Raw genomic sequence first — 15,773 nt, forward strand, 5'->3', positions numbered from 1 at the left:
CTCCTCTTATCTCTTTGGTTACTTTTTTCTCAGTCTCCTTTACTAACTCTTCCTCTTTGTTAAATGTTGGTAGGTCCCAGTTTTTTCCCCCCTTCTCATTACACAACAGATGTTCTCAACTCTGGCTGCCCATAATCATTTTTCATGGAATTAAATGAAATGCTCAGGCCCCCACCTTGACTCTCTGGGGACAAGGCCCAGGCATTTATAGTTGTGAAACACAATCACATGTGATTGTGATACACAGTGAGGGCTGAGAGCCTTTATTATCTCTATTAGATCTGAGTATCTTGTTCACTACTGGGGCTCCTGCTGTCATCTACATTTTTTTTAATTTATTTATTTTTATTAGTTTCTGCTTTATAACAAAGTGAATCAGTCATAAATATACATCTGTTCCCACATCCCTTCCCTCATGCATCTCCCTCCCTCCCACCCTCCCCATCCCACCCGTCCAGGCGGTCACAAAGCACCGAGCTGATCTCCCTGTGCTCTGCGGCTGCTTCCCACTATCTATCTCCCTTACGTTTGGTAGTGTATATATGTCCATGCCTCTCTTTCGCTTTGTCACAGCTTACCCTTCCCCCTCCCCATATCCTCAAGTCCATTCTCAAGTAGGTCTGTGTCTTTATTCCCATTTTACCCCTAGGTTCTTCATGACATTTTTTTTTTAATTCCGTATATATGTGTTAGCATACGGTATTTGTCTTTCTCTTTCTGACTTACTTCACTCTGTATGACAGACTCTAGGTCTATCCACCTCATTACAAATAGCTCAGTTTCGTTTCTTTTTATGGCTGAGTAATACTCCATTGTATGTATGTGCCACATCTTCTTTATCCATTCATCTGATGATGGACACCTAGGTTGTTTCCATCTCCGGGCTATTGTGAATAGAGCTGCAATGAACATTTTGGTACATGTCTCTTATTGAATTATGGTTTTCTCAGGGTATATGCCTAGTAGTGGGATTGCTGGATCATATAGTAGTTCTATTTTTAGTTTTTTAAGGAACCTCCATACTGTTCTCCACAGTGGCTGTACCAATTCACATTCCCACCAGCAGTGCAAGAGTGTTCCCTTTTCTCCACACCCTCTCCAGCATTTATTGTTTCTAGATTTCTTGATGATGGCCATTCTGGCTGGTGTGAGATGATATCTCATTGTAGTTTTGATTTGCATTTCTCTAATGATTAATGATGTTGAGCATTCTTTCATGTGTTTGTTGGCAGTCTGTATATCTTCTTTGGAGAAATGCCTATTTAAGTCTTCTGCCCATTTTTGGATTGGGTTGTTTGTTTTTTTGAATGACTGCAGAATTTACATTGCCGGGCACAAGCTTTCTTCTCAGCTTCAGATCTGTATTTCCAACTGCTCTTAGACATCTCCCCCTGCTTGTGGTACTGGAGACATTTCAAAATCAGTAAGTCTCTCCTCTTCCAAGCAGATAACCCTCCCTCCTATGTTCTCAACCTCAGTCAATGCCATGACCAATCATGAACTTTGTTTCTCAAGTTAGACATTGAGATTGTATGCATTTTCTCTTTTTGACTCACCCTATACATCCAACCAGTCACGGAGCGCTCAGAAATTTCTCTCAAATCATGCCTCTCCCATCTATTCCTACCACCTTAGTTCATATTCTGATTCTCTTGCTTGATTTTTTTTGTAGCAGTTTCCTAATGCCACTACCTCAGTGTACTTTCCAAACTATCACTATGATTATGTTCTTAAAATGAAATCTTTTCATGTCACTTCCCTTTTCGTACTTAAAAAACTCTGGCACTCACAAATCTTATAGGACACACAATGCTCACCCTCCTCCACTCCAGTCACACTCAACTTCTCATTTTTCTGTAAAGATGTCATGCTTTTACCCAACTATGTATTTACACAAATGGTTCTTACTGTCTAGAATTCCCTTTCCTTGCTGCTTTGTCAGGATAGTTCCTACTCATCTATAAAGTCTCATCTCAGATGCTACACTTTCTCTCTCAAGTATTTTCTGGCTGTCCCCAGTACTTGGTTTACATATAATTTCTAGCACTTATGCAGTTATTTCACTATTTATGGTTTCTGTTCCCATTAGACAATGAATTCTTTGAGTAGATGTAACATGGTTTTATTCATCTTAGTGACTCAGTGCCAGCAAGATGCCTGACTCATAGCAAGTACAGAATATATATAGCAAATGGCATCTAGTTAGAGGCAGCTGGAAACTCCTCCCTCTCATCCCCATCCATTTACTCAATCAGTAAATATTTACTGAGTACCTACTACTATGTACCATGCATTGGGTAACCAGTGATGAATGAGACATCAGGAACTTGTAATGTAATGAGAAGTTCAGATGAAGAGAACCTCAGGTATTCAATGTCGTGTGTTAAGTCTGTGATAGGAAAAGTACAGAGCAACAGGGGAAACCAGAAGAAAGGCATTTGCCACAAAACACTTCCATACAAGCTGTACTTTATACAGTTGTCCTTCAATATACACAGGGGGTTGGTCCCAGAACACCCCATGGATACCAATATCTGTGGATGCTCAAGTCCCTTATATAAAATAGTGTAGTATTTATTTGCATATAACCTATGGACATTCTCCCATATACTTTAAATCATTTCTAAATTACTTACAATACCTAATACAATGTAAATGCTATAAAATAGTTATTATACTGCATCATTTAGGAAATAATGACAAAAAATTAGTCTGTACATGTTCAGTACAGATGGAATCATGCAACCATCATGTGCTTAACTACATGGTACGCATCAGCAACAACATAACATTATCTTTCTTTCAACACTTACAGATGGCTTTTGTTTAATGACCCAAAAGAGAAATACATGGAATAAAACACAGAATATTTAAAATACATATAGAAAATATAATCATAGAAAAAAAATTCTCTCTCTCTCTCTCTCTCTCTCACACACATACACACACACATAGTGTTAACAATCACCAAAACCCTAGTTCTCCTGTCTTGATTACACTTGCATGATGATGATGATGATTAGCTATATGGTGTCTATGGTACCGATGTGGCAAGGCGATGAGATGTGTGGCACTCTAGGTAAGTGGTGAGACATCAGGCTGAGTTAAGTCTTCTGATAGGATGTCAGAAGGATAATCTAGTCAGGAGAATTGGGTTCCAATTGCAGGCACTGTCACTTTGGAGGAGGCTGAATAATACTAATGTCAGGATATCTGGAGGTTGAGGGCTGAGGATCTTCAAGCATTGAAGTTCTAGGCTTCACAACTGCAGATGCTTTAGTTAGAAACACTGTTATAGGAAGCTGTTTCTTCCTTTTCTTTGCATCATCAAACAAGTCTTGCAATGATTGTTGGCATACTGCTATACCTTGGATACCACAGAGGCTTCAGTCCATCAAAGGATTGTACTTGAGGACCATATCCTTTAACACTTGCACCTATTCAAAAAGCACTGCAATATTTTCACGTGTCCAAATTGATGGCTCTGCTTCCTCTAAATTTTCTGTATTATCATAATCATCTGTAGATGACTTCAGCAGATCTTTGAGTTCCTTGTTGGTAAGGATTCCTCTATACTCTTCTATGTGTTCCTTGATGTCACCCTAGATCACGTCAAAGAAGCCTCCTCCCCCCACAACTTCCCTTGCAACATTCAAGGTATTCCTGATTTCTACATCAATAGTGGGGAAGCCCCTGAGATCATCGACTACCTCACTCCATAATGGCTTCCAACATGCATTGACTGTCTTAGGCTTTAGGGCACCTACAGCCTCTGCAGTAAGCACAGTTCCAACCACAATTGTGACGCTCTTCCATAAATCCACTATTTTTATTTTTTATAAATTTATTTATTTATTTACTTATTTTTGGCTGCATTGGGTCTTTGTTGCTGTGTGTGGGCTTTCTCTAGGTGTGGCGAGCGGGGGCTACTCTTTGTTGCAGTGCATGGGCTTCTCATTGCAGTGGCTTCTCTTGTTGCCAAGTGCGGGCTCTAGGCGCGTGGGCTTCAGTAGTTGCAGAACGCAGGCTCAGTCATTGTGGTGCACGGGCTTAGTTGCTCTGCATCATGTGGGATCTTCCTGGACCAGGCATGGAACCCATATCCCTTGCATTGGCAGGCGGATTCTTAACCACTGCACCACCAGGGAAGTCCCTAAATCCACAATGTTGCAATCAGGGTTAGCACCAAGGGCAGCACAAATCTTCCTGAAGGTGAGGCAGGTATAAGTTGCCTTAATGTCCTTGATGATGGCTTGATTGAGTGGCTTCAGCAGTGATACAGTGTTAGGAGGCAGGAACATCACTTCCACTTCCTTGTCAATGAGGCAGAGAAATTGAGTTAGTTGGGAGCATTGTCAATTATGAGGAGCACCTGGAATGGTAGCTCCTTCTCTCTGAGGTATTTCTTCATTTCAGGAATGAAGCACTGGTGGAACCATTCCAAGAACAAGACGGCTGTCACCCAAGCCTTCCTGTTGTGCTGCCAGAACAGCATGGACAATTTTTGTTTTTGTTCTTTTGGGACCAGGAGTTGTTTGCTCATAGACTAGGCTTGATCATGTGACCTGCTGCATTGCCACATAGCCCGAGAGTAAGGTAAGCTTTCCAGTCCTTGAACCCCAGGGCCTGCTTGGCATTCTGATGGATGTAGGTACGACTGGGCATCAGCCTGTTTTATCACAATTGAAGACTTGCTCTAGAAGGTAGCCTTTCTCTTCTTGAGTTCTTCTGGGAACACTGATGTTGCTTTGGCACTGGCCGATGTCGATTCTCCTGTGATCTTTAAGTTCTTGAGGGTGCAGCATTTTACCAGCTAACCAGCCATCTATTAGTGCCCTTAAACTCCTTCCTCTGACTCTCCTCACCCCTCACAACAGTGCTCACAGAGGCTAAGTGCTCTTTCATGTGTAATTTTGCCATCCAAAGGGACATGCTTCTGTAACATGTCCCCTAGCCACATACAAAATACAAGCACTTTGTCATGAACCTGCGAGACCATTTTTGCCACTGTAGGGGCAGCTCTAACCCTTCCATGAATTTCGGCTTCTTTCTGCTTTACTGTGAGAATGTTCCATTCGTTCTTAGTGACCTTACATCCCACTTTGGCAAGCCACACGCCACTTTTCAGAAGATCAAAGATTTGTATTTTCTTGTCGAGAGACAGCACTTTCTGCTCCCTCTTGGCGTTTGAGGGATTGTTTTGACCACTTAACTGCTTTTTGGGAGCCATTTTTCACAGAAACCAAGCATGAACACACAATACAGTAGCAAATGAACGGGACACCAGACCAACAGTGCTCAGACAATGAGCACTGGAGAGAGTGCAGATCTGTGACGTGGTAGGTGGCCACAGTAGGGTGTGCCTACACATCACTTCATTCATGTGGCTTCCGCATAGTGATTGGCATGGGGCAAATTTGGAGGCAAAATTTTGCTTTTTGCAACTTTCTGGAATTTTTTAAAAATAATATATTCAATTCAAGGTTGGTCGAATCTGTGAATTCAGAACCCATAGATATGGGATACAGAGGACTGACTGTACTGTGCAGTTTGCTTTTCCACAAATGTGTCATGCTTTTATGCTACTGAGCTTTTGCACATGCTATTCCTGGTATAGAATTCCCTTCCTTTGATTCTTTGCCTAAGCAATTTCCACTCAACTCCAAAGACCCAGTTCACATGGGTGAAGCATTCATCAGAGCAAGTAACCTGTAATCTGAGTCCTGAAGTATAGGAGGAAGTTCATTGTTGAAAGTGGTGATACACGTAGAAAGAGAAAGAATTCTGAGCAAGGGGCACAGCATGGGCAATTGGTCAGAGATAAGAGAGAGCACAGTTCATCAAGGAACTGAAAGGCACAAAAAAGACTAGGGTAGCCAAGAGCTGGAGATAACCTAAGTGTCCACTGACAGATGACTGGATAAATAAAATGTGCTGTATACATGCAGTGGAATGATGTTAAGTCTTAAGAAAGAAATTCTATAATGTGTAACAAAGTGGATGATCCTTGAGCACATTATGCTAAGTGAAATAAGCCAGTCATAGAAAGACAAACACTGCATGATTCCACTTATGTGAGGTATCTAAAATAGTTGAATTCATAGAATCAAAGAGTAGAATGGTGGCTGTCAGGGGCTGGGGAGAGAAGGAAATTGGAAGCATAAAGTAATATCATAATCAACGGGCATAAGTTTCAGTTAAGCAAGATCAATAAGCTCTAGAGAGCTGTATATATTGAATTAAGAGGGGGGAATTGGATTGGAAAGTTGTTTAGCCACTAGCAGATAAACATTCTTAAACATTAGTATTATATGCATCCTTAAGGAATTTATACTTTTTACAAAGACTCATGCCTTCAACTTTTTTAATATACAGGAAGTAAAACATTACTTATTATGTACACTATAAACATTTTCAAATGCAGTACCTATAAACTGAAATTAGGAACATCTGTATTAAATGGAAAGATTACATATTAATTTAAGGATTAGATCAAGAATAAGTAAATCACTTAGAAAATAGCAGCAACATAGTTGCTATAGAGTGTAAATATCTTAATGTAAAATAATGATAACCTTGTTCAGTAGGAGTATGGTTTGTTAGTGATTGTGTGTGATTGTGGATTTTAATACATAATTTGTTAGACAACAAATGACTTTTCCAAGTGTTGGATTAAAAATGAATAAACTATAAAATTAAAAGTCAAAACCCCAAATAAAGCAAAAATACTAACAAATTTAATGGGCTCTCTAACTCACTAAAGTACTACAATACTTGGCACAAGGTAAGAAACATGGATTAATGATCCATGGGAATATTGTCTCTAGAGAAATGAAACTACATAGTACGGCAGATAATTGGATCACCACAATTCACATGTAGTTTAAGGTCACACAACATAGGGATTATCTTTTGATTTTATAAAGCTTTTTTTTTTCTTAATCTCTTGTGGTTAGATCCCTTTAAAATGTATGAGAACCCACAAGATATCCTAACTGGTTCTTGGTAAAGTGACAGGTCATTTTGGGGTTTGTAAGGAAATAGCTTCCAGTTGGAGAATTTGTTTATGAAGAGTAGGGTAAATAAATCCTTCAAGATGTCCAATGAATGGCTCCTATAAGATTAATGTTCTGAAGCACATTGAGGAGTTCCATAAACACAGGATTCATAGAAATATTATTCTGTAGAAAATCAAGAGGATTCTTTGGCAAATCATGGTTTTTTTGATACCAACTAACAGACATTTTCATGGGTTAACAAAGATAACTGATATGTATGTACATGTGGTTATATGTGAGATTATATGTATGAAAAGTGCTGTTTAAAATGTCAAACTATTGTTATTTTCTACATATGAAAGATTATATACGTACATACATATGTACACACACATATGTATGTACACACACATATATTCCCACTGCTTAGGAAATGAGGGGCATTAAATCAGAACATGTTTATCAACAAGTAAGCTGATGGAGGGTGGGCAGCTGCCCTTGGTCACGGGACACTTATCCTTTCTGTTGTGTTTAATTTACCTGGTGCCATTCCACTTGATCCATAGTAACTTATTGAGAGGCAGATTCCATTTTCCAAGATGGCAGAAAAAGATCCAAACTTGCTGACAGCTTTATTCTCTGCATTTGATTCTTCTAAAAGATAAAATCAAATCAAGGACATTTTTGTTTTATCAAAAAGAAATGTAAGCAAAACTCAGTGTGAAGTGGAAGTCACCCAAATATGTAAAAGCATGGATATGATTAAGTAAATAATGATATGTACAAATACCAATGAATTATTATGAAATCATTCAAAAGTCTTGTTTTTTTTGAATCTTTAGATATATATTTTTTTAATCAAAGTATAATTGACTTACAATAATACATTAGTTTCAGGTACACAGCATAGTGGTTTGATATTTTTATAGATTATGCACCATACAGTTATTATAATATTATTTTTAAAAATATTTAATGAATAGGAAATTGTTCATCATGATAAAGTGAAAGAAATACACTGTGAATAGTGGTTACTGCTGGGGTGGTAGAATTATGAGCAACTGTCATCTTTTTAAAGTATTCTTATATTTCCTAATTTTTATATTAAGCCATATATTTTTATATCAGATAAAACAAAGAAGAGTAATTTTTAAATTTCTGTTTTTAAGTTCTTGGGTACATTCAAACTTGTCAAACATTGTATTCTTACCTTGAATTTATAAAACACTGTGACTATAACTAAATTTATTAGCAAGATTTAGTTATTGATCTTATTACTTATTACTAACTTGAGTCCAAAAGCATTGTATTAATTAACTCATCTCCATTTGCAGGTATAGCCTACACTGGGCAAGAAGCAATTAATTTTTTCAGCTGGTGTTGCTGGGACATGTTAAATGGTGTTATCAAGAAGTTTCATGGTGTATGATCAATGGACACCCACTTGGAACTCTCATCTACAAGCAGGTAGAGATGCTCATGGCCAAATTTAGGATTTTTTTCTTCTTCTTGCAGTTTAAGAAAATTGATACTACATGGAGATCCAAGTGATAGAGCATAGATAGAAACCCTATCATTCACAGTCAGTATTGCAGAGAAGCCAAACCTTCAGTAGCAATCAATTAATAAGGACCTGAGTCCTAGAGATTGCACTTGGTACAGTGCATAAAACAAAATTCAGGCCAGAAAAGACATTGCAAACTCAATGTTGCTACAAAAAGGTAGCCAGGCGAGGTAGACTCTGCATGTCAGCTGGAATCAAGAGCTGGGTTCTCAGAGGAGGCAAAACCAAGTAAGCAGCCCACTATAGATGGGCTATATATACAATGTATATCCCTTTTACATTAGGGAAATTGTATATAAACAAGATGGCAAAACACTTTAGTTATCATCTGTAAAAATTACACATTTATTACATTTTTACATTATTACATATTATATTACACAATTATGCTACCTGCCAGGGATGCATGTGTTTCTGTTAGGTGGATAGGTTTGACCTATGGTGGAAGTACTGATACCCGCTGCCTCAAAGACACAGCTGCTTACCTTTTTCAAAATGTTGTTCTCCTTCTCTTTCTTCTTTCTCATCTTCTGAAGGATAATCCTCTTTTTTCTCCTTTTTCACAATTTTCTTAGGGTCTCTTAAATGAATTAAAAAATTGTGCTTGTCCTTTTTCACTTTCACTTTGATAAAAGTTGGGCCTGGAGAAGAATCATGGGATAGAAAATGGGCTGATTGTGATGCCCCAATTAAGCTCTGAGATAAGACCTCTAAATAATGCAGCATAGCATTTAAGTCAGGGACTAGAAATACCTAGGGATATCACCACTTTTATAAAAAGATACCTAAAAGAATAAAGTGATGGTGGAATTCCAGGAAGAAACAGCAGGTGGATCAGGGAGATGTTTGCAGACTTTCTGCTCATACCTAAAGTCAAATTACAGAAGGGAGAGCAAATTGGCTAAGGTAAACCTATACTCAACTTTATGATCAATCACACGTGATGGTTAATGTGAAAGGATTTTGTAATTGATAAAGAATTGCATAAATGTTAGTTACAGTAGTTATTATTGTTCGTAGGAACATATAAGAATTTCCCAAACAACACATTTTCTGCTAGTGTTCTGACTCATTCTTTGTCTCCTCTTCCAGCTTTTTTCTTTTTTCTTTAACCCAGCCTTTTCTTTTCAACTTTCATTGAATGATCATATCTCAAAGTTGATAGAATTAAGATAAAAATATACTATGAACCATCTGAAACATATATATTATATGCACATGCAAATATTGATAAGAGTAAAGAATGGTTACTGAAAATGGAACATAGCATTTTAAAACTTGAGTCCAGTGCTTTTCTCAGTTCTGTGATTCTGAGTTCCATTTTTAATTACTACTATTTGTACCCTACACCCAGGGTTGATATTCAAAATACTAAACACTAAAAAATATTGTAATATAAATAAATATGCACACCTATCTATTAATAAAAATCCCTTTCATGTTTTAAATGTCTTTATCTTTATTTATTTATTTTTGGCTGCACCAAGTGGCCTGCGGGATCTCAGTTCCCCGACCAGGGATCGAAGCCCCGCCCCCTGCAGTGGAAGCTGGAGTCCTCACCACTGGACCACCAGGGAAGTCCCCCCTTTCATGTTTTAAATAAACAAACCTTATACAATAAAACAGTCTGGCATTTGATATAAGTTGTACCACAAACCATTCTTTAAATAATTTGAATAATTTGTAGGCCTTTTTATTTTAAAAATCATTGGTAGGATCTTTTGTTTGATGTGGCAGTTACTATCTAATGATGCTTGAGCCATGATTCCACATAAGGAATAGCATTCTCACTCTTGTAATGATTTCCTCATTAAATTGATGGTCATTTGATGATAGGAAGCAAGGAAGGGAGGGAGGAAGGGAAGAAGGGAGGAAGGGAGGAAGGAAGGAAAATTAAGAAGGGCTGGAGGAAGGGTAGGGAGTGAGAAGGGGCGGGCTGGTGTCACAAACAGAGTGTGGGTGGGAGGAGCCCTGGTGTCCCTTGTTGGGTTGCATAATCTTGTGGACATTAAACAGTATCCTGCTCACACTCCCTCCCCACTGACTCTTCCCAGCTCTCAGAGACCACAGCTCCCTACTAGACAATAAGCTGTCAAATAAAACCCAGGTCCTCAAACCCATCCTAAGAAATCTTTAAAGCACAGTGAAAAGAGAGGCTCTACAAGATGTCCCCAGTAAGTTCCCTAGAGCCCAGATCTGCTCTTCCCTTGGGGAGAATGAAGCATTTCCTTTGTCCAGACTAGGTCCTCCTCAGCTCATCTCCAAGACCTCCCTCCCACTTAATGACTTCTGAATCCAGAGGCAATTTCTTTATAGCAAAAATAACTGGATATCGGCAGCAGGCCCCCAAACTCTGTGCTCCAGAAACCAAATCAGGAATTTGCTCGAAATTCACAGTATGTGCTTAGTTTCTGAGATAACACTATGTGTTGTAATTAACATTATTAAGTAACGATTTGCTTACTGCAGTTACTATTATACTATTTTCCAACCCTATGGAAATATTTTCATATTTTAACAACTGGAATGTTTGTCTTAGTGTGCCCAGGTAACCTCATGGCTGGCCTGTGCCTTGCAGAGGCTATTACAACAGAAGAGTGTGAAGTCTGAAAGTGGGGAACACTGTGCAAAAATGAATCACTGGGGGCACATTACTACTCTCACCTATCATACTCAGGAGTACAAGGCCCCAGGATTATCTGAAATGGGTTAATATCTTCCAAACCATAAATGAGCTGCTTTCAAAATGTACCTTTTTCAAATGTTGTCTTCTCTACTTCAATCTGCCCTCCATCGGAAGGATACAGATAATAATTTGTTCCTGAGATTTGGACTGGTGTTTCTCCCATGTTGTATCCACGAAACTAGAAAAGAAAACATCATGCTTTGAGTGTGGAATGGTAATTGACAAAAATTAGGTCATCCATGTAAGCCAGTTAAAGCTGCCATAAGCCTAATTTCTGCTAAATGATTTGTCTGTCACTTTGTAGACTCAGAGGCCAGTGTCTATCTTATCTTTGGCACCTCCTGTAGTGTTATAATGACAGGTAGAATTAAAGGAGGTCCATGATTTTAAACTCTGTTCATTGGAGCATCCTCATAACTCAGTGCAAATCAAATCATTGGACTATTGCCAAGGCAGTGCGAAAAGTTATCAATTTCTCTTTCATTGGCTGTTAATTTTCTGTTTAAAGAGAGCTAATATACTGAGGAGTATTGATACTTTACATTTTAGAAGGTCATGTGTTAAAGACTTTTTTTTTTTTTTTTTTTACTAAGTGTCACTAATAGAGCTCCAAGTGATACTGATGAATGATAAAGCTTAAGAACAACTGGCTCAGAGTAGTAACTAGAAAGGACAAGGGCTGTTACTTTTTTTCCAATATTTTCCTGATTAGGTTTTTCTCATAAAACAGCTTGAGGGAGAGATTGGCAAAGGGAAGTTTTCACAGAAGTATACAGGCAAGAAACGTGGGTGCATACAGAGCGATAACCCAATGTACTCAGCGAGTCCCATCATCTGAGACAGAAAAAGCCAACTTCTTTGTCCACTATTGTAACTGAGCAGGACCCTATGGGGCCTTCCTGGGACAGACTCCTCCCCCATATCCTCTCCTTTAGCTCCTCTGAAGTACCTAGAAAATAGTATTTGAGGCACATTTCCTGAATTGCCTTACAGATACTAAAACCAGCACCAAATGGAAGAAATGAACTATTGTACTTGATGACCATGAGCACCATAGCCCCCAGACCTACTGGTGCCTAAGGACTGATAATGTTAACCCCTGTGACACTGCCCTGTTACCTCACCATCAACCAATCAGAGAATTCTTCAGGAGATGGTCACATACCCTGCGACTTCCCTCCCTCACCTGGCCTTTAAAAATGCTTTCCTGAAACCCATCGGGAAGCTGGTTGTTTTGAGCACTAGCTGCCCAGGACTCCTTGCTTGGTGCCCTGTGATAAACGCTGCACTTTCCTTCACCACGACCCGGTGTCAGTAGACTGGCGTTACCATGTGCAGGCAAGTGGACCCAAGTTTGGTTTGATAACATGTTGACCTATCACAGTTGCTTATTTACATAAACCTAAGTGAATGCTTTTGTGTCAAATTTCCATCTTTACCATCCCCTAGAAACCTAGCTTCATGGCACTCAAGAAAAACTGGCCTAAGGGTGTTCCTGTCTTGGTGACCCTCTGCAAAGAAGGTCCTAGGTATCACAGGATGGACTGCATGTCTGAGATCTTCTATACTAGAAGAAACCCCAAGGCCTCTGTGGTGGCAGTGAAGACTGAAAACCTTATGTTTCCACAAAAGCTGTGTTCTTCCCCAAACAACTTGGAATGATCCAAAGGAGCTTTTTATAAAATTGATTTTACCGAGTAAACGATCTCAGGTTCTGGTTCCTGGAGGGGCTCCTCTGTTATTTCCGGGATCTTTATTTGCTCTTCTTTCAATTTCTCCTCTAAAAAATTTTTTCTCTTGAAATTCCTACTATCTTCTTTCTCTGGTTTTTCCTTGCCTTTCTTTTTGCCAGATTCCTTACTCTTCTTTTCTGCTTTTTTTTCTTCCTTTAAGCGTTCCTCTTCAGCTAACCTATTTTGTTCTTTCCATGCCTGTAAACACATTTTAAAAAAATTAATAGGATTTTGAAACAAATCTGATCCTATTCAGGTTCACTCTGGAGAATATTTAACATGATTTTTATAAGCTGTATCTCTGATGGATCAAAATACTGAGCTAGAAATTGTGGTGTCATCCTTGATTCTCTTTCTCTCACCCAACTTCTGTATGCTAAACCCTGACAATCCTCTTCAGAGATCTCTCTTCACTTCAGTTTTTTCTCTCACCCTCTGTTGAAATTTTCTTTACTTCAGGTCTTTTTAGCTTTAAACTGAACTGTTGCATCAGCCTCTTAGCTGGTCTCCCTGGCTCTTATACTTTTCCACAAGAATCCAATCCCCAATTTAGGTTCTAAACATGGTTAATCAGCAGTATAGTAGACTAGATGTCCAAAGAAACATTCCTGGCATAAAATATTTCAGAAATGATGGCTAAAATATCAAATCATCATTGTAATGCATAGCAGTGCTGGCAGCAAAGTAAAAAATATGAGAAAGCACTAATTCAATGAGGGAAGAAAGAACTGAAAACAGCAGTTTCCCAGGGTTACCTGCCCATCCCTGGAAGCCAGGAACTTGGGTTTTGGGAGTTATAGGGACTAGAGCCAGAACCCAGGAGATCAGAGACCTATGAATGGCACGGGTATTTTTTTTTTAAATGACACCTTCACTGAGTGAACTAGAAAAAAATCTTGCCCCATAGAGTAAAATCATGAAACCTACTCAGCTTCCCTGGCCCTGAGTTAAAGTAGGAGCAGAGAGGGCAGGAGGAAATCGGCCCTGAGAACTCTTAACCACAAGCCTGTCCTCACATAGATTTGTGGCCAAAATGTACATCACCTTAAAAGTATTCTGAAAAGATTGTGGGCAAAATGTGAGTTCACAAAGGAAAATCACAAAATGTGAGGAACTAAGTCAAAATCAAAAACCTGAAGAAGAAACAAACTCTGAAATTATACTTGCAAAGACTGCAGATATTGGAATTATCAAACAGAGAATATAAAATAAGTATTTTAATATGCTTAAAGAAAGAAAAGGAGGCATCAAAAGTATCAGTCAAAACAAGAGAGTATCAAAAATCAGAGAGTTTGAAAGCCCTATTGGAAATGGAATAGGATTTTTGAAAAGGCAGTATTTGAACAGATAATGGATGAGACATTTCCGGAGCTGATGAAAGACACTAACCAGTGAATCAAACCCAGGAAATGATAGTGATGTGCTGGATCTGGGTCATATTGAGTTGGAAGAGTTTATTGTTAAATTTTCAGGAATTTTGCAAGCCAGTTTTAACCACATCCATTATTAAAATCAAATGATACAAATGCACAATAAAATACCATTAAAAACAAAGGCAATAAATACTCAAAACGTACCACTTTCCTAACTATTTTGTTACATTTAACTGTGATTTATGCCAGGGGTCCCCAACCTTTTTGGCACCAGGGACCGGTTTCGTGGAAGACAGTTTTTCCACGGACAGGGCTGGGTTGGGGGTTGTTCAGGCGGTAACGCGAGTGACGGTTCAGGCGGTAATGTGAGCGATGGGGAGTGAAAGGGAGCAGCAAATGAAGCTTCCCTCCCTCGCCCACCCACAGCTCACCTCCTGCTGTGCGGCCCAGTTCCTAACAGGCCGAGGACCAGTAGCGGTTATGCCCTCGGGGTTATTTATGTAAATTGTATCTGTATGGTAGAACTATAACAGTGTGCTACTGCATATTGTTTCCAACTCCACATACAGTGACATCTTATCAGTAGCTTGAAGTCAGTCATGATGGGAGTATTTACACTACAGAGATCAGCAAATGCTACAAATCAGAGATTTATTGACAACTCGTTGATTATATAGACTTTAAAAAATGATGGAGAAGATGTTAATAATGCAGTGTGCTGTGTTTTGAGCTGTTACACTAACTAGCACAAAAAAAATTGGGGAAATATTCTTCCAGTATTTAAAAACTATTACCTGATTCAGCAAAGAAGTTGCTAATGTCATTGGTGAATAAGTGAGACATATCCCTCTGTTGCTCACTTTTGACTTACTTGCTCATGTAAATGAAAATATCAATCAGCATTCATTGTGGAACTACACTTGTTTGTCAATTGAAACTATAGGCTGGCTAAAGGTGTAAGAGCTTAGTAAAAATCAATGAAAACAATTCTGTGAGAATCAACTGGCTAAATGGAATTTACAATAAGGAGTATTACATATTTTATTTTTTGTAAATTGTGTGCTATACATACCATATATCAGTAAAATTTAGAATAATCTATCTGTACAGAATTTTTTTTCCTAGAGAGCTAATGCTAAACATTTACCAGCACACCACCACATGTTTTCAAAGCAGCTAGAGAGAAAAGATGAACTGTCTATAAAAGAATGACAAGTTAGATCGACAATCAATTTATTGTGTTGGCTAAAAAGTCTGTTCCATAACATCTTATGGAAAAACCTGAACAAAATTTGGCCAACCCAATATTAACAACTACAGCATCAGGTAGAAAAATGTGGAACAAAATCTTGAGAGTACTAACAGGATACAAAAAAGTCAACCAAGAGACCTGTTCAATAGCAACAAACCCCCACTAAA

General features: G+C 38.6%; 1 protein-coding gene across 1 annotated transcript in view; it reads right to left on the reverse strand.

The window, feature by feature from the left end:
• Positions 1-15,773, reverse strand: part of SPAG17 (sperm associated antigen 17) — a gene marked incomplete at its 5' end in the record, with an annotated part of 221,964 nt that overhangs the window by 108,004 nt on the left and 98,187 nt on the right. Inside the window, 4 exons of the mRNA XM_082615114.1 lie at positions 7,539-7,652; positions 9,048-9,203; positions 11,315-11,426; positions 12,943-13,179. Of these exons, the coding sequence (XP_082471240.1) occupies positions 7,539-7,652; positions 9,048-9,203; positions 11,315-11,426; positions 12,943-13,179 (619 nt within the window). The remainder of the gene's footprint in view (positions 1-7,538; positions 7,653-9,047; positions 9,204-11,314; positions 11,427-12,942; positions 13,180-15,773) is intronic.

This window comes from Mesoplodon mirus (genome assembly GCF_964341445.2).
Source record: "Mesoplodon mirus genome assembly, chromosome: 3".
In the NCBI taxonomy this organism is placed as follows: domain Eukaryota; kingdom Metazoa; phylum Chordata; class Mammalia; order Artiodactyla; family Ziphiidae; genus Mesoplodon; species Mesoplodon mirus.